Genomic DNA, 27,017 nt, shown 5'->3' with positions numbered 1-27,017 from the left:
GGTGGGAGATGGAGTCTAGAAGGATCTGAAACAGGTCCCTCATCCCTGCCTACGGGGCTTCAAGAAAGCAAAGGGTCTATTTGCATGACATTTCTGTTTGTAGAATTACAGAATGTTTTGTAGATGGGGAGGGGGGGGAACGGCACCTTGTTTTCTCATACTCTAGGGAAGGCTGGCTCAATATGTGGCCCTCCTCAATCAAATGCAGCACACCAGCTGCATCATGTGGCTCGACATCTCCTTTGTCCTTGCAGTTTTGCGAAGGAGGAAAAACAGCTGGTTGCTTGAGCCTGCAGGGGACTGCCACACGTGGCTGCATATTGATGGATTGGTGCTTGAACTTGGGGTGCTAGATTTAAATCTAGAAAACATCCATAGCTCAGTGGCAGAGCCTCTGCTTTGCAGCCAGAAGGTTCCAGGTTCAACCCCCAATAGCAATTCCAGGTAGGACTGGGAATGTCACCCATTGGAAACCCAGGACAGCTGCTGCGAGTCAGTGCAGACAATACTGAGCTGGATGGATCAGTGCTTTGACACGGTAGAAGGCAGCTTCCCAATGTTCCTATTGGTCAGCCCTTCTGTGTGGTCGGCCACAGCTTCTTATCTTGCCCATTCCCTACCCAGCCTTGTTTTCTTCCCCCTTCACAGACTTTCAGGTGTGCCACACAGCAAGCAGGAGGGGGGGGGGATGCATGTCAGAGCTGGGAGGGATGGGGCAGTGTGAGCCACATTGGGATTTCAAAAGATATGTGAATGTCTCTAGCTCTGAATTTGAACCCATGATCCCTTTACCAAATGCTCTGCTCTTCTAGGCTGAAAAGGAAATATACGGAGGACAAGGTGTTGTTCTTAAAATAGTTTTGGAAGGGAACCGACAGGGTGAAGTCCAACTTTCCTCAACCTGGTGCCCTCCAGATGTTTGGGACTCCAACTTCCTTTAGTCCCAGTGAGGGATGCTGAGGACGATAATGAAAATGTGAGTTTGAGTCCAACAACAGAAGGCCGCAGGCGTCCCTAGCCTAATTGCAGAACATGCAACCTGGTGCTGTGCCTTCTCATCACAGTTCCGCTATTGCTGCTTCTCTGGAGAGGAGAAAGCCCCTGGGTTAGAAGAGTGGAACTCTAGAGTTCGAAGGGACCCAATGGGTCGTCGAATCCAACCCCCTGTAAGTCCTGAAGACCTTCTCTGGTACAGAAGGCATTCCATTTCTCCTCCTGGCCAGGGCATCTCTATTTAAAGTAGTGTTGCCTCCAAAGAAAGGGGTAGGTAGGGGAGACCACTGCCTCTGCCTGTCTTGAGAAGAGAACAGATGCCATCTTCTAAGCAGTGGGATTTAGATAGGAACAGTCTGGAAACAGGGTTCCCGGAAAGGAACTAGCTCCCAAATAATACAAAAGGCTTCTCCGTTCCAGACAGTGCCACTACGGATGCTTAATCTGGCCCATTCAGTGCCACTCAGAGATACTTTCGAATGAAAGGCATCCATCAAGCAGCCAACTCAGGGTGTTTCTGTGCAAGAAACCTGGCATCAGCCACAGTCCTGTCTTGGAAACACAGCGGGCAAGAGAACCAAGCAGGATAAGAGCCCTTGTAGCCAGCTAAGTTCTTTTTAATTTTTTTTTTTTAAATTAATTCTTGCCTGCCCCCCGCCCCTGGAAACCAACATAGAAATGCAGAAAACTGAGTGGAAGTATAAGAAATGGAGAGGAGCTGAAATGGACAGATTTTTCCCATCCCTGCCAATACTCCTGGTTTTCTATTCTCCCCTCCAACATTCAAGCAGCAATCCATGGGCAATGAGCATGTTAAGCCTGCACTGGGCTGTTCCCCCCACCTACTCCCCCAAGTGTCTTTTTAAAAACAATGTTGTACTTCTGAGACCTGGGGTTTTTTCTTGAGTCTGCTGATAACCACCCTCTTTTCTTAAGAATGGAGAATGCCCTTTTGGCTATCCAATGAGTTTGCTATTAGTCCATAGTAAAGGTAAAGGGACCCCTGACCGTTAGGTCCAGTCGCGAACGACTCTGGGGTTGCAGCACTCATCTCACTTTATTGGCGAGGGAGCCGGCGTACAGCTTCCGGGTCATGTGGCCAGCATGACTAAGCCGCTTCTGGCGAACCAGAGCAGTGCACGGAAACACCGTTTACCTTCCCGCCGACGTGGTACCTATTTATCTACTTGCATTTTGACATGCTTTCGAACTGCTAGGTTGGCAGGAGATTAGTCCATAGTATTTGCAATATTTTTACACTGATATTTGACCATATGATTCCCAAGGTATCTTACAGCTCATCAAACTAAAATGATATTATATTTTAAGTAACATACACTTGAAACATCTGAACTGAAAATAGTGTTTTTTATAAAAGTATTCCTCATCCATTGGTCAATCTGTAGAGAGAAAAGCTCTAGTTTCATCTCTAGGATGTGCAACATAGAAGAAGGGACAGACAGGTAGTGGAAATGGGTTGAGATTATACTCCTTTTCATAGAATCATAGAATTGTAGAGTTAGAATGGACCACATGGGTCATCTAGTCCAACCCCCTGCAACAAAGGATTCTTCTGCGCAACGTGGGGCTTGGTCACACAATCCTGAGATTAAGAGTCTCATGCTCTACTGACTGAGCATGACTGGAACTCTACAAACAAATTAAGTGGGGTGATAGTGTCACATTAGCTCTGACCTCAACTATTTTGTCTATGGAAAGCCCCAAACATGCTAAAAATAAGTCACACAGTCATCTGGAGAAATGAGAGGAACTGGGTTAGAACGGATAGTTGATTTTCATTCTGTACAAAACCAGCCACTGCATCATGAAACCTAAAACAATATTCTCAAAAGGGTTAGGTCTTTGGGAAAAACAGTCTATCACAGTCCATTGTCTCATGGCTCTTTAGTTGCTACAGACATTGTAGCTTATCTTGCACCGCTAAAAAATGAATAAAACGAGCTGGTAACCTACAAAATTAGCTGTCTTCTAACACCCTGATCCTATTATGTGGAAAGATTCCGTGTAGAGATCAACAGGACTTGATATCATGCAATGCATTTAGGAATTGGAGTGGGGGAAGCAGATTTGTTTTAACTATTTAGCATGAAAAATTAGATCACTTTTCAGGATCTGTTCAATGTGGGAACAGCTAGAGAGACTTCAATGGTCCTGCTTATGTCACAGAGCAAACAATGCGAATTAACTTTAATTGAAACGATTGGCTCTAAAGGAATTTAATTAGTCCATATTTAAAGCATGTGTGAGTGTGTGTGTATCATCTGATTTGCACACAGAGAGACACCTTGGACAGCTTCCCAACAGTTGGCTGGATTTATTCACAAAGCTTAAGCCAACCCCCAACCCCTGAGAAAAAGCTGGAAAAGCATACATTATACTCTGCACATTACATCAGTCCATGGAGACTTAGATTTTACAGTTTATATATTAAAAAGAGGCAAAAGCATCTCACATCTGCATTTACCCTCTCCTTCCAAAAGGAAAAAAAATAACCTGCAGCATTTTAAAGCTGCTTTTCTCAGCGCCACTGTGAAAGGCTGGCTCAAGTGCCCCATGCATTCAAATAATCCCCAAGACCAAGAAAAAATTGCTTAAAAGAAAATACAGAAGAGCCAGAGCTTTTAAAGAAGCTTTCACTACATGAAGAGGCAAGGCATTTTTTTAATTGTAAAAATCTAAACTTGAAACTGTTTGCTTCTTCAGCAGTACAGTGGGAAAGTGTGTGTATATATATATATATATATATATATATATATATATATATTTGCTTTCGTAGATTTTCACGGGTACAGGAATGCAGGTTTTGGTGTCCTCGGGTGTCTTCCCGTGTAAAAGTTGGGGTGTCTAGGCGACGTTTCGACGAGGTCTCACTCGTCATCTTCAGGCTGGTGCTTTCGGCTTCTTGTTACTGGAACAGAGCGGGATCTCAATGTTTGAGTTCCTATAAATACTGTAGAGGGGGTGTGGTGTCTAGCCTCCAATGTTCTGGGCAGAGAGGAAGTTCCCAGGCTAGTGTGCCTTTTCTTCTTTTGTTCCTTAATTACTTGAGAGATACCTTGAGTGATTTCTTGAGTGATATCCTGAGTACCACTTAGGTGGGTCATTAGGTGTGGATTAGTTGCTAAAGTCTTTGTGTCTTGACCTCTTGAACTTTGTGAAGAGTTTTCCTGAGAAGATGGCTGTATTGCACTTAGTTGTGCTTTGGCTTGGCTTCGTGTATAGGGGCGAGCTGTGGTTTTGTGGCTTGTGTCAGCCAGATCTGTGTAGGGATTGCAGGGGGGTGCAGCATCCGGAGGTGCCACCATGGATTGGCTACTGGATGGTGTCAGTAATTCATCTGTGGAGAGGGTCTGGGTTTGGGTCTGGTGTGGTTGATTGGTGTTGGCGTTCTGTGTGCCTCTGGATCTGGTGTCAGTTTTTGTGGGGAGGGCTAATTTCCAGATGTCTGGCAAGCGGGATGTGTCGTCACGCTTGTTCATGTTGTGAGGGTGTTTCTCTATCTCGATGGCTTCCATGATTATTCTCTTGTGGTGATGTTCCGTGTTAAAGAGCAATTTGGAATCTGCAAAATTAATTTCGTGTCCTGTTTCTTTCATGTGTTGGAAAAGAGAGGAAGTTTTTTCTTCTTTTTTGACGGCATTCTTGTGTTCTGCGATACGTGCATTTATTCGTCTGTTTGTTTGTCCAATGTACGTGGCTGGGCAGACTTTGCAGGGTATTTCATAGATCCCTTGGTTTTCCAACTGGATTTTATCCTTGGGGTTTCTGAGGATATTGGCTATTTTTTGGTTGGTGCAAAAGGCTGTTTTGATATTGTGTTTATGGAGGATTTTGCTAATTTTATCTTCCAAATTGCTCTTTAACACGGAACATCACCACAAGAGAATAATCATGGAAGCCATCGAGATAGAGAAACACCCTCACAACATGAACAAGCGTGACGACACATCCCGCTTGCCAGACATCTGGAAATTAGCCCTCCCCACAAAAACTGACACCAGATCCAGAGGCACACAGAACGCCAACACCAATCAACCACACCAGACCCAAACCCAGACCCTCTCCACAGATGAATTACTGACACCATCCAGTAGCCAATCCATGGTGGCACCTCCGGATGCTGCACCCCCCTGCAATCCCTACACAGATCTGGCTGACACAAGCCACAAAACCACAGCTCGCCCCTATACACGAAGCCAAGCCAAAGCACAACTAAGTGCAATACAGCCATCTTCTCAGGAAAACTCTTCACAAAGTTCAAGAGGTCAAGACACAAAGACTTTAGCAACTAATCCACACCTAATGACCCACCTAAGTGGTACTCAGGATATCACTCAAGAAATCACTCAAGGTATCTCTCAAGTAATTAAGGAACAAAAGAAGAAAAGGCACACTAGCCTGGGAACTTCCTCTCTGCCCAGAACATTGGAGGCTAGACACCACACCCCCTCTACAGTATTTATAGGAACTCAAACATTGAGATCCCGCTCTGTTCCAGTAACAAGAAGCCGAAAGCACCAGCCTGAAGATGACGAGTGAGACCTCGTCGAAACGTCGCCTAGACACCCCAACTTTTACACGGGAAGACACCCGAGGACACCAAAACCTGCATATATATATATATATATATATATATATATATCTGAAGGATGTTTAAGAAAAGGAATCAAGTGGGCAATGTTTAAGAAAAGGGATCAGGTTTGGTAGCTGTAAGCAACTCAGGAAAGGTGACATTTGTCGCACCTTCGCACAGAAGGTGGTTCACAGAGAGAGAAAGCAAGCTGGAACATAGTGATCCCCAGTACAAAGTTTAAGAACCGTTATGTTACTTTAAATTTAACAATGCTATCTCTTTGTTTTCCATGGTTTCTAATTAATATATGTATCAGTTTGGGGCTGCAGTTCATGCACTCTAAATGAATTGCTGAGATATTGCAAGTTTCCCTTGGGAAGTGTAAATCTGGATTAAAATGAGAAGAAGAAAAAACAGGCTGGTAATTTTTAATGGCAATAATTTTGCGTGGACCTTGCAAAAAAGGAAAGAAAGGTGCATGCATGAGGAGCACCCATTCCCCGGAATAAACTCCCATCTGGAAGCACCTCCAGCCCTGGAGATATTTCTTATGCAAATCACGTACGCTGCCACAGAGTCCCACCCCTTCCTCAAAGAGTGAGTCATAGCTGTGAAAGTGACTAATCCTAGGCAACAGACCAGAGCTGTACAAACTTTTCATGTTGGTGACACACTTTTTAGACATGCATCATTTTGTGACATGGGAATTCAGTTTTGCTAGCAAACCGGAGGTTAAACTAACCCCTTTCCAGCCCCGGGAGGATCATGGGGAGTGTTTGCATGACACACCTACACACTGCAGCTGACACACTAACGTGTCACGACATACAGTTCGGAAAGCTCTGCACTAGACTATCAGGGATGGGCGCATGAGAGCATACAGTGAGAGAGAATCCATGCATGTGTGTGTAGGATTGACCCATCAGGCCAACAGCTGTCGGGAAAAGGACGGGCAATGGATGGGCAAGGGTGAATGAGGCTTGTGGGTGTATGTGGACCTTGTGGCACACATTTGTGTTCCATATGTGGCAGGGAGGAGCCACCAATCAGAAGGTTACTTCTGTGCAGGTGCTACATACTCTGGCTGCATATGAACCAGCCTTGGGAAAGACTCTTATGCCTGAAATAACCTTTCCTCCATTGGTGTAGGTAATACTGTGCTAATGATCTGACTTGGTGTGATCTAGTTTCCTAAGTGTCGTGGTGGCAGGCATGAGCCAACGACTCACGTCTGTTTCTTACCCCACACAGGACTTTCAATGCCACAGGGTGAATTGCTTACAGGGTTAATTCCACCCTAGAATCCTATACTGTACAAAACAACTCTTCATCACTTCATAATCTGACATGGTTCAGTATGCATGTAGGCCAGGCTTACAGAACTGGGATCTCTCAAACTGAGTAAGGGGTCTCCCTCCCAAAATATATATATATATATCTGGAAGGCAGTGAAACAAAAAGATGTGCCCAGCTCCTGATAGGCTGCCCTTAATGGTAGCCAGTCTGCACTTGATATCCCGGCTTGTAATTTGCACAGGCCTGGTATACAGCATCATTACACAGTGCAGAATTCCTATTGCCACCATGTCAGTATAGGTTTAGGATGCAACTTGCATGGTAATCTGAGATGCAGGCTGTTTTACTTGGAATGCATACATGCCGGGAGTCACAGCTCATCACATGTACACAAAACCGACCAACCACGTTTTTAATCCTAAAGACATAGAATTGGCCACAAGGGTCATCTAGTCCAAGCCCATGCAATGCAGGAATCTTTTGCCCAACATGGGGCTTGAACCCACAGTGCTGAGATTAAGAGTCTCATGCTGTACCAACTGACTATCCCAGGATGTGAGAGCCTACATGCCAGTTTCTTGAAGCTGCTGCTCAAACTTGCTGGTAATGTTTGTGTGTGTAAAGGATGGGGAACCCTTCCAGAGAGCCAGTGTGGTGTAGTGGTTAAGAGTGGTAGACTTGTAATCTGGTGAACCGGGTTCGCTTCCCCGCTCCTCCACATGCAGCTGCTGGGTCACACTTCTCTGAAGTCTCTCAGCCTCACTCACCTCACAGAGTGTTTGTTGTGGGGGAGGAAGGGAAAGGAGAATGTTAGCCGCTTTGAGACTCCTTCGGGTAGTGATAAAGCTGGATATCAAATCCAAACTCTTCTTCCTCTTCTTCATATTCCCTCATCTGCCACATTTGAGAGGCACATGCCAGCGGGGGTGCAGCCAAAGGCAAACGTGGGCCGAGCAGTGGGTGCAACACTGGCAGGGCTACATTCCACCCGCACGCAAATCACAGGTTTCTGTGCGCGCTCCCCTCATGTACAGCTCCTCCGTCCTCCACTCAGACAAGCAAGATGCATTATCAGAGTTGCAGAGCAGAAGTTCTCGTGTAAGCATCCATCCAGGGAATGCTTGTCAGATTGCAATGCTTGCAGTCCTACGTATGGCAGGTGCAGGTGGGAGGAAGATCCAGTCCGGGCTTTTGCTCTAGTTCTGGGAGGCAAGGAATCATAGAATCATAGTTGGAAGGGACCACGAGGGACATCTAGTCTAAACCCCTGCAATGTGGGAATCCTTTGCCCAACGTGGGGCTCAAACTCACAGCCATGAGATTAAGAGTCGTATGCATGGAAGAGGAGAAACTGGGTGCTTGCTGACACCTCCTACATTTCCGAGGCCAAGGGGAGGAGAATTTAAGAAAAACTAAAGGGAGAGACAGGGCAGAGGTCATGTTTAAGCCTCTATGCTGGTGCTGGAGTAACCCTATTATTATTATTATTATGTATTTATTATTATTTTTTGAATAGGACATCCCTATTTTAATCAGAGAAATGTTGGGCAAACTTCTGGCATGTGGCGGTGGTTGTAGGGAGGTTAACTGCTCCCGTCACTTTTGGCCTCCTCCTTCTCTGGTGCAAATTGCCCCCTCCTGTGCCAGGTAGAGAAAGTGGGTCTCAGGATGTCAGCAGCACATGAGAGGGCTGTGCAACGTTCAGTTCTTGCCACAGTTGGCCGATTTCTGTGAGTGAATTTTTCCTCCCTTTTGCTGTTCAAAATGTTGAGCGAGATTTTAAACAATTCCTTGGGAACACGCTGCAAAGCTCTTCCTCGCCCCCGGGGAAGAGGCTTCCCTTAAATAATAATGCAAAAGGAGTGAAACCTGGCACGCTTGTTCTCAAAACACCGGCCCCCTTAACAGATGTGGAAGCAGTGAACATAATAAATGTTTAAAACAGGAAAAGGCCAAGGTGGACCCTTTGGCACTTCCGCCTAAACAGCACTTCTCCCCCTGCACCCACAAGTGATTTCACTTACTATTCTGGGGTTTAATGTGAAATGAAATGGGAGATTTATGGACTGTACCACTTCTGTCTCAGCATTTTGCTAGTGGAGCCTCTCTCTCTCCCTGGCCACTGTCACACCACACATTTAAAGCACCATGATACTACTTTAAACAGCCGTGGCTTCGCTCAAGGAATTCTGGGAGATGTAGTTTGTTAAGGGTGCTGAGAGTTGTAGGAGACCCCTGTTTCCTCAGAGTTGCAGTTCCCAGAATTCCCTGAAAACGGAGACTGTCTGATAAATCACTCTGTGACCTGCAGTTCTGTGTGTGGAATGGGGTCTTTAGTTCCCAGAATTCTTCGGGGGAAGCCGAGACTGTTTAAAGTGGTATCATGGTGATTTAAATGCACGGTATGAAACATGGGCGTAGCCAGGATTTATTTTAGTGGGACAGGCTTTATGTTGGAGGGGGGGGGCAGAATTGAGTTATCTGTGATGCAGTTTGTTAAGTATTTTTATATGTTTACTTGATTTGGGAGGGGGCAGCTGCCCCCCTGCACTCCCTTAGCTATGTCCATGGTATGAAAATGGCCTCCGTGTCATTATTTCTTAATGCTTCCCCATGTTAAGAATAAAACAAAACGCTTCCCTGCATATTGTAAGCTAATGCATCAGGGGGAGGTCTATGTCAGACCATCCACATGTCCCTATTTTTAGAGACAGTCACAGATTTACAGAAGCCGTCCTGGTTTCTGATTTGATCCTGGCGTGTCCCACTTTTCCTTAGGAAGTCCCTATTTTCAACAGAGAAATCTTGGAGGGTATGGATGTAGGCGACCCCTGAGCCAAGGAGATGAATAACTATACAACCTTTAGAAGACATCTGAAAGCAGCCCTGTATAGGGAAGTTTTTTTATGTTTAACATTTCATTATGTTTTTATATATGTTGGAAGCTGCCCAGAGTGGCTGGGGCAACACAGTCAGATGGGTGGGGTATAAATAATAATAAATAGGATGTCCCTATTTTCATTGGGGAAATGTTGCCGGGTATGCTATATTAAATCTTTCTCTCGGATACATTAGTATATTACATTCAGGCACCACCTTTATTCCTATTTTAATCCTGCAAGAGCATTCAAAAATGCACTTCCCCTTACCTGTTGTCTGAAGTGTGGCAGTCCAATACTATACCACCTTATCTGGCGTGACATATAGATGTGCTCTTTGCAGAGGGTAGTAATAATACTGCATTCAGCCAATGTAACACACCACAGTATTATATGGGCCTGGTAAACATCTAATCCCATACTTAGGGGAGATATATTTGCCTTCTCTTCTCCCTTATTTTTTTAAAAAAGGTTTAGGAACATAGGAAGTTGCCATATATTGAGTCTGACAATTGGCCCATATACTTCATTATTGTCTACACTGACTGACAGCAGCTGTCCAGAGTTTCAGGCAAGGGTCTTTCCCCAGCCCTACCTGCAAGTGCCAGAGCTTGAGCCTGGGACCTTCTGCATGCAAAACAGATGCTCTCCCACTGAGCTATGGCCCTTCCCCTCCATGGCATCTGCTTGCTTGAGATGTTCATGTAGGATCTCCACCCAACTCTTTGGGCATTTTCTGTGGCTTCTCCAAACAGGTTGCAATGAGAACGAGGCAGACCACCTGGACAGAGACCAGCAGCCTTATCCCCCATCTCAGAAGACCAAGCGCATGCGCACTTCTTTCAAGCACCACCAGCTCCGCACCATGAAGTCCTACTTTGCTATTAACCACAACCCAGATGCCAAGGACCTCAAGCAGCTTGCCCAGAAGACGGGCCTAACTAAGAGAGTTCTGCAGGTAAGAGCCTTCCATTACAAAACTTCCCCCCTCCACTTCAAAATAGCACATCCCTTACTTCCAACGCCTTCCATCGCCCTTGTGCTAGGCTTTATTGAGTTGTGTCCCTCCAAAGATACAGAGGGTTCAGGGCTAAACATGTGTACCTTCAGATCCAAATGCACCCAGGGAAAGCTCAAGGGAAGCATGATGCTACCCTCCAGGGCCAACACCTCCCAGCGCAGAAGGGGCATCCAGCTCTCAGAAGAGCAGATCTTCTGCTCTCATCAGGGTAGGACCTTCATGTAGCGTCCTTCTTAACCGAAACAGGATCTAGTAGGCTTTGTTGAAGGCAAATGAAAGTTACAATCCTTGGGCATCCAGTCAAGCCATTGAGTACAAACTTTTGTTTCCCCCTGTAGTAATTTTTCATTATGGAAGTTCCCCATTTTTTTTGGTCCATTAAGGGGCCTCCCTATTAAACAGAATGGAGGGCTGCTATGCATGATCAGCAGCCCCATGTGACACATCTGTTGCTGGATTGTACCATTTTAGAATGTGGGCAGGGGATAGATTTCCTCAATGTCCTTCCAGAAAAATAACTTGTCTCCACATATAGAGCTAGCATGTCAGGGAGGAGGTGCTCGCTTGGTCTTCTGCCCTGCATGCTAATTTTCACTCTGCTTGGGGCGCATTCAAACATTTGACTCTGCTACTCCTGAAGCCCATAGTAGTGTAATCCAGCAAGAGATAAATCTCACAGGTTTGCTGATTATGTAGGGGGAAAAATCCACCTTTAACCTGACTTTTCCCACAAACTGAGCATTTCTTAGGAATGTTTCCCATTCATCAACTTTGGGTTATTCTTGGGAATATGATAGATCTGAGGTCTGTCTACTGAGTTACTCAGTGAAAATAAATGATCACCATGCAAGAATGATAATTAGACTCATGGTGGCTTTCCCCCGTTTGTAAAAAATAAATTAATCATACCATTAAATTGCCCATAGTTTATCGTATCTTGTAAGCCAGCTTTGCAGAAACCATCAACCACCACTACCACCACCACCAATGAATGGAAGATATTTAAATAAAATTAGGCAAAGTATATGCAAAGGGAAAGTAGCGTCTGAGCAAAGGCAGTAACTCACCTGATAGTGAAACAGAATGCAAAGAGTGTAAGAAAAGTAGTTCATTATTGGGAGATAGTTTCTTTCTCTTTGCATTTCTTCTTCATGTTTTTAAATTTCTGTGTAAGTTAACCACCCCAAATGCAACGTTTAGGGCTGTGTCCAAAAAAGTTAACCAGTTAGCACAAGGACTTCCGTTTGCACAAAACAAATTCCCTTCCCTCTGTTCTGAGGGTTCTTCAGACCCCCCCCCCCAGAAGTAATTTGGAAGAGTTGGGGGGGGGTAGGAGAGGAGGGAAAGCACCATTGTGCATGTGGAAGTCCTTGCACTGATGGGACCACTTTGGTGGATAAAACACTGAGGGCTGGATTCAACTAAATAGTTGCATGAATGTGAACCCGCGCAATGAGTTCCAGAGAACCCCCAGAACTGTTTGTGGGGGGTTTGGGGTGGGAGGAGAGGGGAGTTCCATCTGGCAAGCAGGAATGCTTGGGATGACAGGAGAATCACCATAATGTGACACTGAATTCCACCCTAAGAATTGTGTTTGGGGTAGCAAACCCAGATATTGTAGCAGAGATGAGAAAAGAGCTAAGTTACATACCCATCAAAGCAATGATCTTCTAGCATGAATAGTTGAGCAGAACTTCTCAGGTCAGTCTCCAGCAGTGCTTCACCGTATCCTGGAGAAAGACATGGATTAGTAGCTATAGATTTCGGCTTAGCATTCTAAACAGAACAAATCTAAGCCAAAAAATAATGACTCCAATTATGATGTGGATCGGTGGTTTTCCAGCTGTGTCCCAGGGAAGCTGGGACTTCGTAGGAACACATCAGAGGTTCCTTAGGGAGAAGGTCAGTAATGGCAAGCAAGCTTTTCTGAAAGGTTGCTTGCCTGCCTCTATCAAACTCTCTCTGCAATGCACAGTTGCAGGAAAGTATTGTGTGTTGGTGTGTTTTGAGGGACATTTTTACGATGTAAAAATGATACAGGCGGCCTGAGCTTTTAGCTAAGCTTAAAAGTGGGTGGATGAGTGGGTGTGGATTATAGATTTCATCAAGGTAATCTGAGCACTGCCCTCTCAGTTCAGACGGAGCAACGAAGGCGCCACAGCCGCCTCGGTAGTGCTGTGCCTGAAGTGATCATGCCCTAGGATTACCCACAACATACAGGGCCTGAAGGCATTTCCCATAAGACAAGTTGGTATCAAAAGAGTTAACTGATGGGTGGAAAGCCTGGAAGAGAGGATTTGCCGATAATAATTATAAAAGGGTCACCGAAACACCCCTTAAAATGCATTAAGCTGCTACAAAAGAGAGAGAAACGAAGAGATTCCTGCAATGCAGGGGGTTGGACTTAGATGACCCTCGGGGTCCCTTCCAACCCTACAATTCTATGATTTCTATGAAAACCATCAAAATCAAAAAGCAAACATTGGTAAAGAAATCAACTGGGATTGGTTTGCAGGTTTGGTTCCAAAACGCACGAGCCAAATTCAGAAGGAACCTTTTGCGGCAGGAGAATGGGGGTGTTGATAAAGCTGATGGCACGTCGCTTCCGGCCCCGCCCTCAGCAGACAGCGGCGCTCTCACTCCACCCGGCACTGCGACCACTTTAACAGACCTGACCAATCCCACTATCACTGTAGTGTCATCAGTGACCTCTAACTTGGACAGCCACGATTCCGGAAGCCCCTCACAAACTACCTTAACAAACCTTTTCTAACATTTGACTTTTAAAAAAGAGAAATATTCTTACTTTTTTCTTCTTCTTCTTCTTCTTTCTCCATTATTATTATAATTATATTATTAATAATATTATTTGCAAGACTTTTTATTTTTTGAAAGAAAAACAAACCCACAAAATGTTTGGGGAAAACCAGCTTGGTCAGTAGCATCTGCAGCCACTTGGTAAATGAGTTTGCAGTAACAGACTTCTGTTCTACAACTACGTATTCTTTGTCTCTAAATTGTCTTTGGAATTTTTTTTTTTTAAACCACTGCCTAATTAAAGGGAAACTATTGAATCATTCTATTAAGTGCCTCTTAAAATTGTATGTTCCTTATTTCCAGATTTTTTTTTTATGGGGGTGGGTGAATGGTGGTTACCATGGAAGTCAGAAAATTGTGTTATTTTTAAAAAAAGTCATGGATTGTTATCCTCAAGCTTATTCTTAAAGAACATATAAACATGTCAGAAATTCCTGTCGGTCAAATAAGGTTGAGGTGTTTTGATGCCTGAGAAAGAAAGTCTGGCAGTAAAGGTCAGCAAATTCAGCACCCCCAAATCTGCCACCTGAGGCAGTTGTTCCCTTCTGCCACATAACAGGGCTAGGCCTCCCATTGACATCAGCTGAACATAATTCTATGTAAATGAGGATAGGTCACACCCTCCATTTAAAGCACATGCCTTTCCCCCAGAGAATCCTGGAGACTGTAATTCATTAAAGGTGCTGGGAACTGTAGCTCTGTGAGAGGTAAATTGCAGTTCCCAGGTTTCTTGCGGTGGTGGGGAACCGTGACTGTTACAGTGGTATAAATGTGCTTTCAATGTATGGTATGCACGTGGTCCAACTTGCAGCCTTAAAAGCTGCCTCTGAATTGGAGATAGGAAACCGATGGCCCTCCAGATGTTGTTTGGACTGCAGCTGGGGCTGATGGGAGTTGGAGTTCAACAACTCCGACTCATTTACAGAAGTGCAGACAGGTAGCTCCTGAAAATAGATGTCAGGAGTATGTACCTCTTAACAGTTTGCAAGTCACAATGACATGTGTGACTGCTGAGCTTATGTCAGATATTCTCCTCTTTCCTCTTTGGTCCATGGTGGCTCACTTTTCCAACTCATTTGCCAGTTGTACCAGAGTAGTGGTGTGTGCTGACTTGCCAACCCGGCAGGCAGCTGACTGATGGTGCTGTCCAAAGAGAGCCACCAAAGGCGGAAGGGGAAAGTAGCTACTGCATAGGATGTGAACTGGGGTGCAAACAGATGACTAGGTACTAGAGAGTCAATACTCACAGTATTCTTTCACCCTGAGGCCATCTCCATATTACTTGGAATAATGATTCCTTCCACCCCGCCTCAGGTATAGGGGTATGGTAAGAGATCTGCGTCTGCCTTCCCCCTCAACCATGGTGATATCAAGAATCTTGGAGGTAGGGCTGATTTGCAAGTAAACATGGGTCTCAACCCTTCAAATACCACCATTTGTACCTTGACTTGTAGATGGTCTGTGCTTTTAACATCCTGAGGTCAGTATGATCTCACTCTGGCCTAGTCTTCTGTGGCCAGTCAGGTTTTTTTAGTATAAAACACTGTGGCCATTTTCAATCAACACCAGTATATCACCATTGAAAGATTGTATGGGAACAACTTTAGGTTTTAGGTTCCTAATTTTCATTTTGTAGCAGAGGCAACTTAAGTGATGCCCTCCAGAGATTGATGGGACAGCATCAGACACCATCAGTTGATGGGAGCTGGGGTCCAAAAACATCTATAGGTCACCAATGCTGGCTATTATTTTATGATCAGGACATTTAAATTTTGTTCCTTTTTATTTTCTATGCAGACAAAACCCTTGTAAGATTTTTGTTAATGCATAACAGTAGGGTTTTTTTGTTGTTGTTTTGTTTAATTGAAGTTTGCACAGTTATTATCAGGCCTAATGTAGGTGAGTTAGAAAATCAGATGGGGAAAGTGTGTCCTGGGTAGGGTGGAGTATAAATACAAGAAACTACGAAATCAAGTCTTCACATATTAGCGGTCACTGGTGGGAAGTCCTACAGACTTTCTTAGATGGATGGTTGGGTCCAGCTCAGGTCACTAGCTAGTGACTTGAAGGCCAGATCCAACTTCCTACTACCACATTTTCATCAAGAATTTGTAGAAAGTTTCCCCAGAGTTTCCCTAGAAGGAAGTGACAATTTGTTTTCAGAAGTTGTGTCTGTGTGAGAAAGACTCCACAGTTCAATTATACAACTCTTTGGTATGTTTAGAACCCCAGCTGAGTTTACGCACTTCATAGCTGTGAAGTTCCTACTGCTTAGACAGCACCAACTTGACTTTCTTCTAACATACCCATTTTAGATGCAACCCCCCTGATTCTATGCACACTTGGGAATAATCCTAATTCAGATGAGTGGGATTTACTTCGGAGCCACATGAGCAAACTCCTAGGGGGCAGTGTGTGTGTGTCTTCGCCCCCCCTAAAATATTTGAGGGGGCCACGCCCCCCAATTGATGGGCCATTCAAATGGTGTGTGTGCACTGTGGCATGTGATCAATTATTCTGGGCGGGGCTAACCTCCCCCTCCTCCCCAATATTTTATTCAAGTTGGAACCCCTGTTCAGAGCAAGCAAATATCCAATCAATATTTCATTTATTTAGAATGGAACAAGTATTTGGCGCACTCCACACAAAACTAAACACTTTGGGTCCCATTGATTTCAGCAAGAGAGTTAAATCTGTCTCCCTTAGAACTACTTGGAGTCTTCATTAGGTTTAGCTTTGGCTGGATCACTCCTAAAGTGTTTAAAATTGGAGGGCCAGTGAATAGAGCTTGCATCATCTGGCTAGTTTGAGGACAATATTTCTTCATAGCAAGCCTGGGTATTATAAAAAGGGCTATAGTCCTCTATATGCTTGCTTTGGGCTAGTTCCATTGAAATGAATTAGATTGCTCTGGGTTAAGAGGCTTGGGGATGGCGGCTAAACAATTGAAGATTGAAACGTTTCTGAGCTGGGGTTTTTCTCCTGCTGCTGAAATCCAGCATACATGAAACACTTTTAAGTCCTAATGGGACTGGGTGGAACATACCTGAGATCAGGGAGGAGGTGCTGTTGGTTTTTCTTTTACAAAATCACAAACACAATTCTGGCTCGAGTGTTCCTACCCACTATTAAGGTAACAGATGGAAATAAGCAAAATATAATTTCTTAAGACGTTTAAAAGCTGATTCCAGTATCTTGTATTCATTGCTGTTTTGAGCATCCTTCTGATTTTTTTCCCATGAGATGGTGTCTGTCTGCCACGTTAATGTATTAACTTCAAAAGGCACAAACCAGCAAATGTAAGACTGCAGCTGTATGCTTGCCTAGAAGTCAGCCCACTTGAACTTAGTGGAGCTTACTTCCAAGTAAACATGCATCAGACCTGGTTAAACAAGGCCCATTAAAATCAACAGAACTTCAGCTAGCTGTTACCAAGTTCTGTTCCGTGGCTTCTAAAGGAGCGAGAATCAAGGCAAACTTTTGCTAAACGGTGCCCTCTACAAATCGTCAGTTCATATCTCTATCTATGCGTGTGTATACTTGTATTTATATAATAAACACACTACCATGTACATTGATAGACACACTGGCTACATATCCAAGCATGGTGAACCCATTTAAATTAAAGGGCTCTGTGCTAAATCTAGCGTTTCCCCTTAAAAAATAATGTAGAAGAAGAGAAAATGCATTGGGGTGGTGGGAACCCCTAGGGATTTAAAGCTGCCAATCATTGAAGCTGCCAAACTCAGAAGCCTTGTGGATGCATTGCTAATTGGAAATACCTTTCCTAGTTTACATTTGCAAGTGTTTGTTTTTATTTTATTTTTTTAATTTAAGCTAAAAGTCTGAATGGTCTGGGCAGTGGTGAATGTTCATTTGTATCCTTTATTCCAGTAACCCCCTAATTAGACACGGGAGACACTCCAGAACCAAACCAAAATCCGCCAAGAAGATATTGCTTTGGGTGGATTGTTAAGATTAACTTTTGCACAAGTACTTTGGATTTTACCCCTTCTTCCTCCTCCTCCTCCAAACCTCCCTTCAGTAGAATCTCCTTTTTCATTTTAAACTTTATTTTTTGGTATTAAAAAAAAAAGGAATTCTTTTTGTTGTTTTCTACTAATGCGTGGATACATACTGACACTTCACTGCCCACATTAAAGTGCATTATTGTAACTTTTGCTCAGGGTTTTTAGAAAATTAGCACAGAAAAGTAGCTTATTTTTTAAAAAAAACAATGGAAGAGATGTTAACACTGTAACAGAGGAAAATGTGTCTTTGTCGTTATATATTTAGCAAGTGTGGTCATCATCTTCTAGAACGCTTAAGGCTTGCTGACCTGAAGCGTGTTTAGATGGAAGTAAGTTCAAATGACTTGAGTGGAATTTACTTCCAAGTTGATACATTTAGGATTGAGGTGCCAACCTTGGACGTTTCCTGTTTCTCTTACCTTATGGGCATTTACCACTAACCAGACCAAACAACCTTGGAGAGGCTGAGATCTTTATTAATACACTTTTACAGGTACAAAAAAATAATATTGATACTTATAAATTTTGTTCTTTGACAGAACAACTATATGGTACTATAGATCTACTTTATTAAGTAGACTAATTATAACTCAGTTCTACAATGTGCCTTATGCGATAACTTGGGAGTAAGCTTGTGGGGGAAAAAATCAGGATATATATGTGTTGTTTGTTAAATTAACTGTTTTAAGCCCTTTTGACACCTCACTAGTTTTGTACTGTTTTACCTCTTATTTCTGAAACTCTTTTTATGGTGTATATCCTGGTAGAGGGGACAAACATGTCATAGAAAGCAGTTGTGCACTCTTTCGGATATAGTTGATAAATTCAATAATCTTATATATTGAGCTTCGTGTTTCTAGTACAGTTAAGTGGTCTAGCAAACTTGTCCATGTTTCTTTGTTTTATTGAGAAATGCATTGTATAGAAACTATTTCCCCTAAATATTTATGGACCAAACAATTGTGATATATCCTATTAAATTTGTGTGAATAAACCATTTTGAATTGAAGGAGTTTTATTTACCATCAATTTTTGTCTTCATCTTTTTTTTTTTAATGGAGTCTTACCCATGGCAGTGTGTTGTGTTGCTTTTACTGTATGTGTGAGTGTGTGATGGTGGACACAGTAATCTTAGTGCTATATTAAAACAGGATTTATTTTTAAGTTTTTGCTTCCTAGTACATATCCATGATGAAATTTCAGAGGTTTTTATTTTTAATTTAAAAAAGAAAAGTAATGCCCCACTGATTTGATATTATAACCCTGTCTTAGGCTGCAATGCTAAACACAGTGGCTTTGTTGCAATGAACATTAGTTGTGCTTAAATCCAATTGAAATGAATTGGATAAGGTAGTTGCAACTAGCCTATGTCAAGTCCCACTGAAAGCAAATGCAACAAACTTAAAGTGGTTTGGGTCAGTTGCTTGGAAGTTTATGTTTCATTGAAAATCAGTGGGACCTACTTCTAAGCTATTGTGGGGTGCAATCCAAAATGTTAGTGAAAACGAAGCACTATTGAAATCAATGGATGCCATTGCATTAAGTGGGACTTAGGCTGCGTTCCTATACCCACTTACTTGGCAGTAAGCCCCACTAAACTCAGTGGGGCTTACTTTTGAGTTAATGTGTATAGGATTATGTTGTAAATCACAAGCAACTCGTACTGGATTGTGGCCTTTTGTGTTTAGGGTCAGGTTGACCATGTTCTTTTAAAAGTAAAATATATATATAAACCAAACCCCCAACCCCAGGCACTTTAGAAGTGGAAGTAATTGCATGAAAAATATAACAAATAATGATGATGATGAAATGCATCACAATTTAGTTGCTAGGTATATTGAGCACAATCTAAAAGTACAGACCCCTAAAAGCCAGGTTGCTCTGTAGTTTAATAAATTGTCACTATGATTTCTTTCAGGGAGAACAAATCTTGGGGCATTACAGCCAAACATCCCGACGTTTGAAAATTCCCTAAAGTATTAAAAGAAGGGGAAAGTTTGATCGGATATCCACTGCAGTGAAGACAAAGACAATATTAGGTTATGATAAACCATACATTTAAAATTTATTGAGCCAAAAATAATTTTTTAAAAAATAGACTCAATGTCATTTCCTGAATGTTAACACAACATATGTTATTTGACGGTGTCTAACTAAAAACCTGAAGGCTGTGTATGGCATCAGAGCAACCTGGCAGTACCACCCAGTCCAATATGAGAAGATTCTTCCTTTTTTTAAAAAAAACAAACAAACACAATATTTAAAAAACTCACAATTGTCAAGCAAAAATACCTGTAAAATAAAATCCAAAAATTGAAATTCATTCATCTTGCTTGCCAATGTGTATTAGTCATATATGTTCAATGACATTTTGTAAATTCAGAGAAGAAAATTCTCACCAGTTCAAGACAATAGGGATCAAGATTAGTATTCTGTTTTCTGACTTAAAAATAAATAAAATTAAAGCAATCTGCATGCACTTTTTCATCTGTCACCTAGAGTGTACTTTTTCTGTATGATGCATTTCGCTTTGATGTTTCTTGTACAGTAGTTTCATTAATAAATATTTTACTTGATGCAAACCTAGTTAACACAGACATAACTGTTGGAATTAATTTAATTTAACAAAAACAGTGCAACATTACATTTCCCTCCCACCAAAACAAAGGGTGTGGGAACCATTTTAGATAGCAAATGAAGGACGTTGCACAATGTAAAATGACTTCCTTGGAATTTTTTCCTGCTTTTCATTTTCTTCTCCCATTTTCTTCTTCACAACTGACATAGATAATGAATATCCATCATGAATTATGGGCATGATCCAGCCAACTTTCAGCTTGCATTTCTGCCATTGAAATCTATGGGACTGTAGAATGATTAATTTGGCTGGATTGTTCTCCAATGGCTTAAAAAAACACATTTGATATAGTGGTGTAATTCTTCCTCCCAAATTTTGGAGCCAGCAAGATTTTCTAGCAGCCAGAGAGAGTTGTGGATGAGGAATACACCCTTGTTCCTTGCCAGTATTTAAGGTGGCAATGGCTAATGGATTTTTACCCTCCTGCTACATTATTTTATCCATCATTTTAGGAAGGCTAACATAATACAGTATATAACACCATTAAAGGTGTTAACCTAACGATCCCTAATAAGTTTACATGTTCACTATGCAATGAGGAAATTCACTTCACAATTTTTAAAATAATAATAATAGAAGACTTGATCTGTGCACCATCCAACGCATAGCTGAATTTCAGCTATGAAGGTTAAAATGCTATTACTACTTCAGAAACGAAGGCCTTGAAATTGTTCAAAGGCAACCTCTCTTGCAAAAGATTTTTGGATAACTATATTCCTCTTAAGCTGTACATCCAAAGCATATGTTAATTTGTTTAACAGGCTTGCCAAAAAAGAAGAAGGAAAAAATAATCCCTTTTCATTCAAATGAAATTTTATTATATACAAATGAACCCTATGTAAACAATGTAACTTTTATGAATATGAACTGACATTAAAATATTTCGCTTATGTGTGTATGCTCAGCATTTTGAATGTTTTCCTAAGCTGCTTTGGTTTTCTGAAAGCCGGGGGGAAATTAAGAAAGAAAACTACGCCATTCCGAACAACATAATACCAAATTTACCAAGAAATTACTTCAGTAATGTTCTGAACACCAGAAATAAGGTTGTGGCTTTTATAATAACAGTTCTCAGTTACCGGTGAATACTGTGGACCAACTTTAAAAAATTCTTTCTGTTGAAAATGTGACTACTGTTCTGTGATCTCAATTCAAATTAGTAGGGTGAAAAACATAGGTATATTGCACAATGTTTGGATTATTTAGGTTGCAATCCTATACTCACATTTCCCAGGAGTGAGTGATCCACTGAATTTTTGAGAAGGCGTACATGGGGCTGCCCTTTAAAAAAGAAACTCTGGATGTTATCTTGAGTGAATTCAGATTGTAAGCTCCTTTGGGGCAGGGACCTTCCTTACATTAATGTGTATGATTATATGAACAATCCTGCACCAATTGTGTGCTTTCACACACCCCACATAATGGAGAAGTGAAACCTGGCCGCACTCGTGTTTCCTACATATGCAAAAGAATTGAGCGAGATGTGAAATTCAGAGGCAGGAAGGGAGCACCATCCTTTAAAGACTTTTAATCTTTTAAAGCAAAATGCAGGGGGAATGCCACAAAGGGAATGAGGAACTTTAAATTTCTGTCCACCTTGACTCCCCACCCCCCTTTTTTAAAGCTACACAAATACTCCTATGGTTTCCTCAAAGCAGTGCTTTTCAAGCCGTGTTCCTAAGAGTACTGGAGCTTGTGAGGGAATTTCTTGTTGAGAAAATCAAAGGTGTTTAAACCTACCTGGCTTTTAAAAACATAATCCGCCACTGTCCACCTTCCCCACAACATGTAGTCGGAGTTGAAGGGTATACTTTCAATTCACGGATAGGCAATGTAGGGTGAGGCCTACTAGGTTGGTTTGGGGTCGGTTCCAGGTCTGAGGGGGACTTAGGCCAACTGAATCCTGGTAGGTCTCTTCCTTGGTCAATGAGACCCTTCGGACTTATCTGGTAGCATCCCAAGGTCTCTGAGTATTGTCAACAGCTGAATTTCCCACAATGCCCCAGAGCAAAGCTATGCCAGCTGCATTGTGGGAAACTGACTTGGCAGCTTGGGTCAGCAAGCCAATGCTGCTCTGAATGCTGGGCTGGATATTATTATTATTATTATTATTATTATTATTATTATTATTATTAAAATGGGGCTCTAGGGGGTCCACTCAGCAGTGGGCCCTGACCGCTGCCCAAAGCTGCCAGGATATGCCCCAGAATCCTTTGCAACACACGAGGAATCTGCTGTAGCTCAGCACACGGGTGGTCATGGCAAAAGTTCCTTCGGAAACGGGACACCTGAAAACGCCCGCCCTTAAGGATGGAAGCGAACTCACGAAATGTGGATGAAAACAGAACGCATCCCAATCTCCCTTCCTGACCTTTCCGCACACTTGACACTCATAAGCGTCGCGTGTCACAAAACGCCACAGTAGCAGGAGGCTCAAACAGCAGTTTGAGGGCTGAGAAGATGGGATACCTCTGAAATAGCAGCTATTTTATTAAGGAAGGCTAGCTCGGTTGCTGGCTCTAGACTTGCAATGAGCAGTGTTCTGCTTGTGCTGGAGGAAGGAACCAGCTTTGGGGGTTTATTTTATTTCTAATTTTTTTGGTCTGTTCCTCCACCTCCCTGTGGCCTCACAACAGCTGCTTCAAAGGGCTGGGGGACCCTCTCTGGCACGGTGGGGGGGCAGTGGCTCTGTGGCCTGCAGAGGGAATCTGGGAAAAAATGGACTCCCCTCTTCTTCCAGCGGGGAGCTTCGGCTAGATTCCTCTAGAAAAAGAAGGAGCCCTTCCATTTGCCAAGTAGCAAGTCTGGAGCTAAGTGACGATTACATCAATTCAAAATGACCACCTGGGCAGTGGCGTAGCGTGGGGGGTGCAGGGGGGCCGGCCGCACCGGGCGCAACATCTGGGGGTTAGGGTTAGGGGGCGCAAATCCACGGGTTAGGGAGTGCAAATTCCTCCCCTTGCCCCGGGTGCTGACAACCCACGCTACACCACTGCACCTGGGTCATGGAACATGCCATACCATTTGTATTATTACTTAGTGTATCACCTAAAATGATGGAGGGCGGTATGGAAATTTTAACAACAACAACATTCAACTAGTTCCCTTCTCATTTCTGTTTTCCACCTGTCAAGGAATCTGTCTTTCATCTCAGGATGGAGACAAATACCAGCTGGAATATATATATATATATAAAAAAAAAATAGTGGCACTTTAATTTTCAGTTCCTTCTCTAATAATCCCTGGCATGGAATTTGCCTTTTTCATGGCCCGGCATAAGCTGCGTTGACATCTTATGAGTATGTATGTGATATTAAACCTTTTTTTTTTCTCCAACAAGTGTCACTTTACACTGGTTTACATTGGATTTGCCATTTCCCTGCTCATTCTCTCATTATGGTTGGCCTGAGAAAGGTATCGCCCTACCTTTTAGAATGTTTCTTACTGGCCAGAATAGCTACCTTTGCTTTTTGTTCTCCTTTTACTCATGCTGATTCCTGGTGTGTAAACCTCTATTGAGTTGAGTAGAGCTAATTGGGAACTCTATATGCTAATTTGGAATAATTTGAAATCCACCCTGTTGCATTAAGGCCTGCCTAAAATGTTATGCCTGAAAGCAGGCTTGCAGAGATCATGCAGTACAGTAGCTATGAAAATCTCACCCAAAACATAAATTCACTAGGTAGCACTCATTCCCCATTTGTAAGCAGAAATTAAAACTACCACTGCTGCCTATTTTAGAAAGGTGCTTCCTGAACCAAAAACTCCTGTACGTTATGAGGCCTCCTGCTCTCTCCCTCACACACAGAGTTTAACAGAATCTGTTTTCTGCAGTGTGCTCAAGATACAATTAAATCACATGATTTCCTGGGAACAGTAGTTTCTTAATGGTGCTGGGAATTGTAGCTCTGAAAGAGGTAAACTACAGTGCCCAGAATTCTTTTGGGAGGGGAAGTCATGTGTTTTAAATACATGGTGTGTGTCCTATCATATGCTAGCACTGTCCCTAATTCACATGGGGAATCTGTGCTCCAGTATTGACCCTCCTTTGTTTTTTAAGAAGTTGAGGGTGCGTTTCAAAAATATTAAGATGCACTACAGTTCTACAGGCATCTTTCCACCCCCATCACCCTGCACACAGGCCATGTTCTCTACACGTCAAAAGTCGGGGGGGGGGGGAGAAATGTTTTGTATTCTAGTGCGCATGCGCTAGATAAGGGTCTCACAATCAAATACACATGCATACATGCAGAAATGCCAGTTTATGGATTACCTTTCACTCAGTCCCAGATGCCTGTCCCAGGTACTGAAGGTTGCTGAAATGTGTTTGAAATGAAGCTGTTCTGTAACCACCAGATGAATTGTGAGTGTAAGATGGCTGCTCTTTTTACTTGCACATCTGCTTTGGGAGTCCGTGCAGGGCAGACTTTTGCACAGTAAGTTAATACCGGCAGAGAAGAGGTGGTCTTCATGACAGAGAGAGGAGGAGGATTGCTCAGGCAGCTATCAGTGGAATGCTGAAAACTCAAGGGTAAGGAACAGTGGAGTATTCCTGCTAAATGAAATGTTGGAGGATTTGCAGCACACTCACATTTATGGAAAAGGTAAGATATGAAGAAGCAAAGACAATGGAGGGATTTTCTGAAATAAGACATATTATGAAAGGCTGAAAGGGAATACCAGTAATCTTTCATCATCATCGTTGTTGATTTATTAACAGCCTTCTAAACACCTGCCTCAATGTACACTAAAGATAATTGAAAACAGTTAAAACACAAAAACAGCCAAGGCAAAACCATACATAACAGGCCCTCGTGGAAAATACCCATTTATCCAGCTTGGAAAACCTGTCAGGAAAAAATGCCTTCAGTTGTTTTCGTAAAATGCAGCTAGTGGGCACCTGCTGACAGGAATGCTATTCCATAGATCAGGGGCAGCCACAGTGAAGGCCCTGCTCTGAGTTACTGCAAGGTGGGTTTCTGAGATCTTTGAAACCTGCAGGCGATACTCTCCTGCAGACTGCAGCTATCTTCTGGATGTATAAGAGATAAGGTAGTCTCTCACTTAACCTTGTATAGAGAGCCTTATATGTTAGTAACAACACCCTGAACTTAGCCCGGCAGCAGATTCACAGCCAGTGCAAATCTTGAAAACAGAGTGTTTGCACACACAGCACATTGCAGGAACACAACTTGTGAGGTTTCTAATCCACGGGCAACCGGGGTCAAACAATCCCAAGCCAGGAATGGTGGTAGTTGTCTGTTCTCACAGAATTCTGCATCTCCAGTGAAAAAAAGAGAGGAAGAAATCAATAGGGCTCAGGAGGTTGAAGTAATATGTGAAAATTATACGATGACAGCTGTTATGTTGGCTATGATGGGATGCATCCTAACTGCAAGAAGAAGTTAGACAGTGGAATACATACCCTCCACCATTTCTCTGATGAAAATAGGGAAGTCCTGTTCCATAACAACAACAACAACAACAACAGCCCCAGCCACTCTAGGCTGCTTCCAACATATATAAAAGCATAAAAAAATAAAAAACTTCCCCAAACAGAGCTGCCTTCAGATGTCTTCTAAAGGTTGTATAGTTACCTTATTTTTTGCTCTATAAGACGCACCAGACCACAAGACGCACCTAGTTTTTGGAGGAGGAAAACAAGAAAAAAAATATTCTGAATCTCAGAAGCCAGAACAGCAAGAGGGATCGTTGCGCACTTTAAGCAGCAATCCCTCTTGTTGTTCTGGCTTCTGTGATAGCTGCGCAGCCTGCATTTGCTCCATAAGATGCACACACATTTCCCCTTACTTTTTAGGAGGGAAACAGTGAGTCTTATAGAGCAAAAAATACGGTACTTACCATTTCTCCTTGGCTCGGAGGTCGCATGACTCCATACCCTCCAAGATTTCTCTGATGAAAATAGAGACATCCTAAGGAAAAGTGGGACATTCCTGGATCAAACCAGAAACCAGGATGGCTTCTGTAAATCCAGGACTGTCCCTGGAAAATAGGGACACTGGAGGGTCTGTGGAATATGGTAGGCAGGTAAGTTTTAGTTTTGCACCTTCAATAATCCGAAGAAAATGAAGTGCAAATAAGCAAGTTTGCCCTGTGTTCATGGTTCTCTGTATTGGTTCTCTGCATTGAGACTGGGCTGAAGTTAACATCCGCAGCAGGTGGAGATGCATGGGCCCCAAAATAAGAGCTTACAGAAAGCCTTGCTGGATCTGGCTAAAGATCCAGAATTCTGTTCTCACAGTGACCTGCAAGCAGGAGAGGAGTGCAACCCTGTGTGAGGACGCTCAGTGCTTTGCACTGTAGAACAAAACCAGGAAACACATACAGGTACTTTCTAGGCATTCTCCCCTCATGCCGCTACAGTTGTCTGAGGAAGAAAAGTGAGGACACGTTCACTAGCCCTGCCCCTCAGTTGGATGCTCATTGGCCATGAGTGCCTTCTGGCTTAGGTGGAAGACCTAGGAGAAAGGTCCGTCCAGGAGGGAGCCAGCTCTCATAAATAGGCTCCCTGTGGGATTTAGGATTGTGATTGTACTAGGGTTGCAATATGTCCGGAATTTCTTGTGTTCTGAATTTTACTTCTAGAAATATGGCAACCCTAGATCCTATAAACTCACAACTTTTCATGTTGTAAGCTACCATATCAACTCGGTCGTGAATGTGGGTTTTCCCCCCATCCCCAAACAACATGCCCAGATATATATGCACATATATATATATATTAAAA

The 27,017-nt window shown here is 42.9% G+C and overlaps 1 protein-coding gene and 1 long non-coding RNA gene across 4 annotated transcripts in view; one reads left to right on the top strand and one right to left on the bottom strand.

Annotated features, from left to right (window-relative positions):
* LHX9 (LIM homeobox 9) overlaps nt 1-21,165 on the top strand; it is a 40,078-nt gene extending 18,913 nt beyond the window's left edge. For 2 of the 3 annotated variants that reach the window (XM_083745359.1, XM_083745360.1), the window contains exons 4-5: nt 10,518-10,720; nt 13,299-19,543. In XM_083745359.1, coding sequence (XP_083601485.1) covers nt 10,518-10,720; nt 13,299-13,556 — 461 coding nt within the window. In that variant the 3' untranslated portion in view covers nt 13,557-19,543. The other variant, XM_083745361.1, reaches the window with a different exon arrangement.
* The window catches only part of LOC310847532, a 48,858-nt gene extending 26,503 nt beyond the window's left edge, over nt 1-22,355 (bottom strand). The window contains exons 1-2 of the long non-coding RNA XR_014565868.1: nt 22,010-22,355; nt 12,435-12,513 (exon numbers count right to left, since the gene is read on the bottom strand). This is a non-coding gene — a long non-coding RNA (uncharacterized lncRNA). The remainder of the gene's footprint in view (nt 1-12,434; nt 12,514-22,009) is intronic.
* Nucleotides 22,356-27,017: the final 4,662 nt, after the last annotated feature.

This window comes from Podarcis gaigeae (genome assembly GCF_964106915.1).
Source record: "Podarcis gaigeae genome assembly, chromosome: 6".
Lineage (NCBI taxonomy): Eukaryota > Metazoa > Chordata > Lepidosauria > Squamata > Lacertidae > Podarcis > Podarcis gaigeae.
This window is presented reverse-complemented; position numbering and strand designations above follow the sequence as displayed.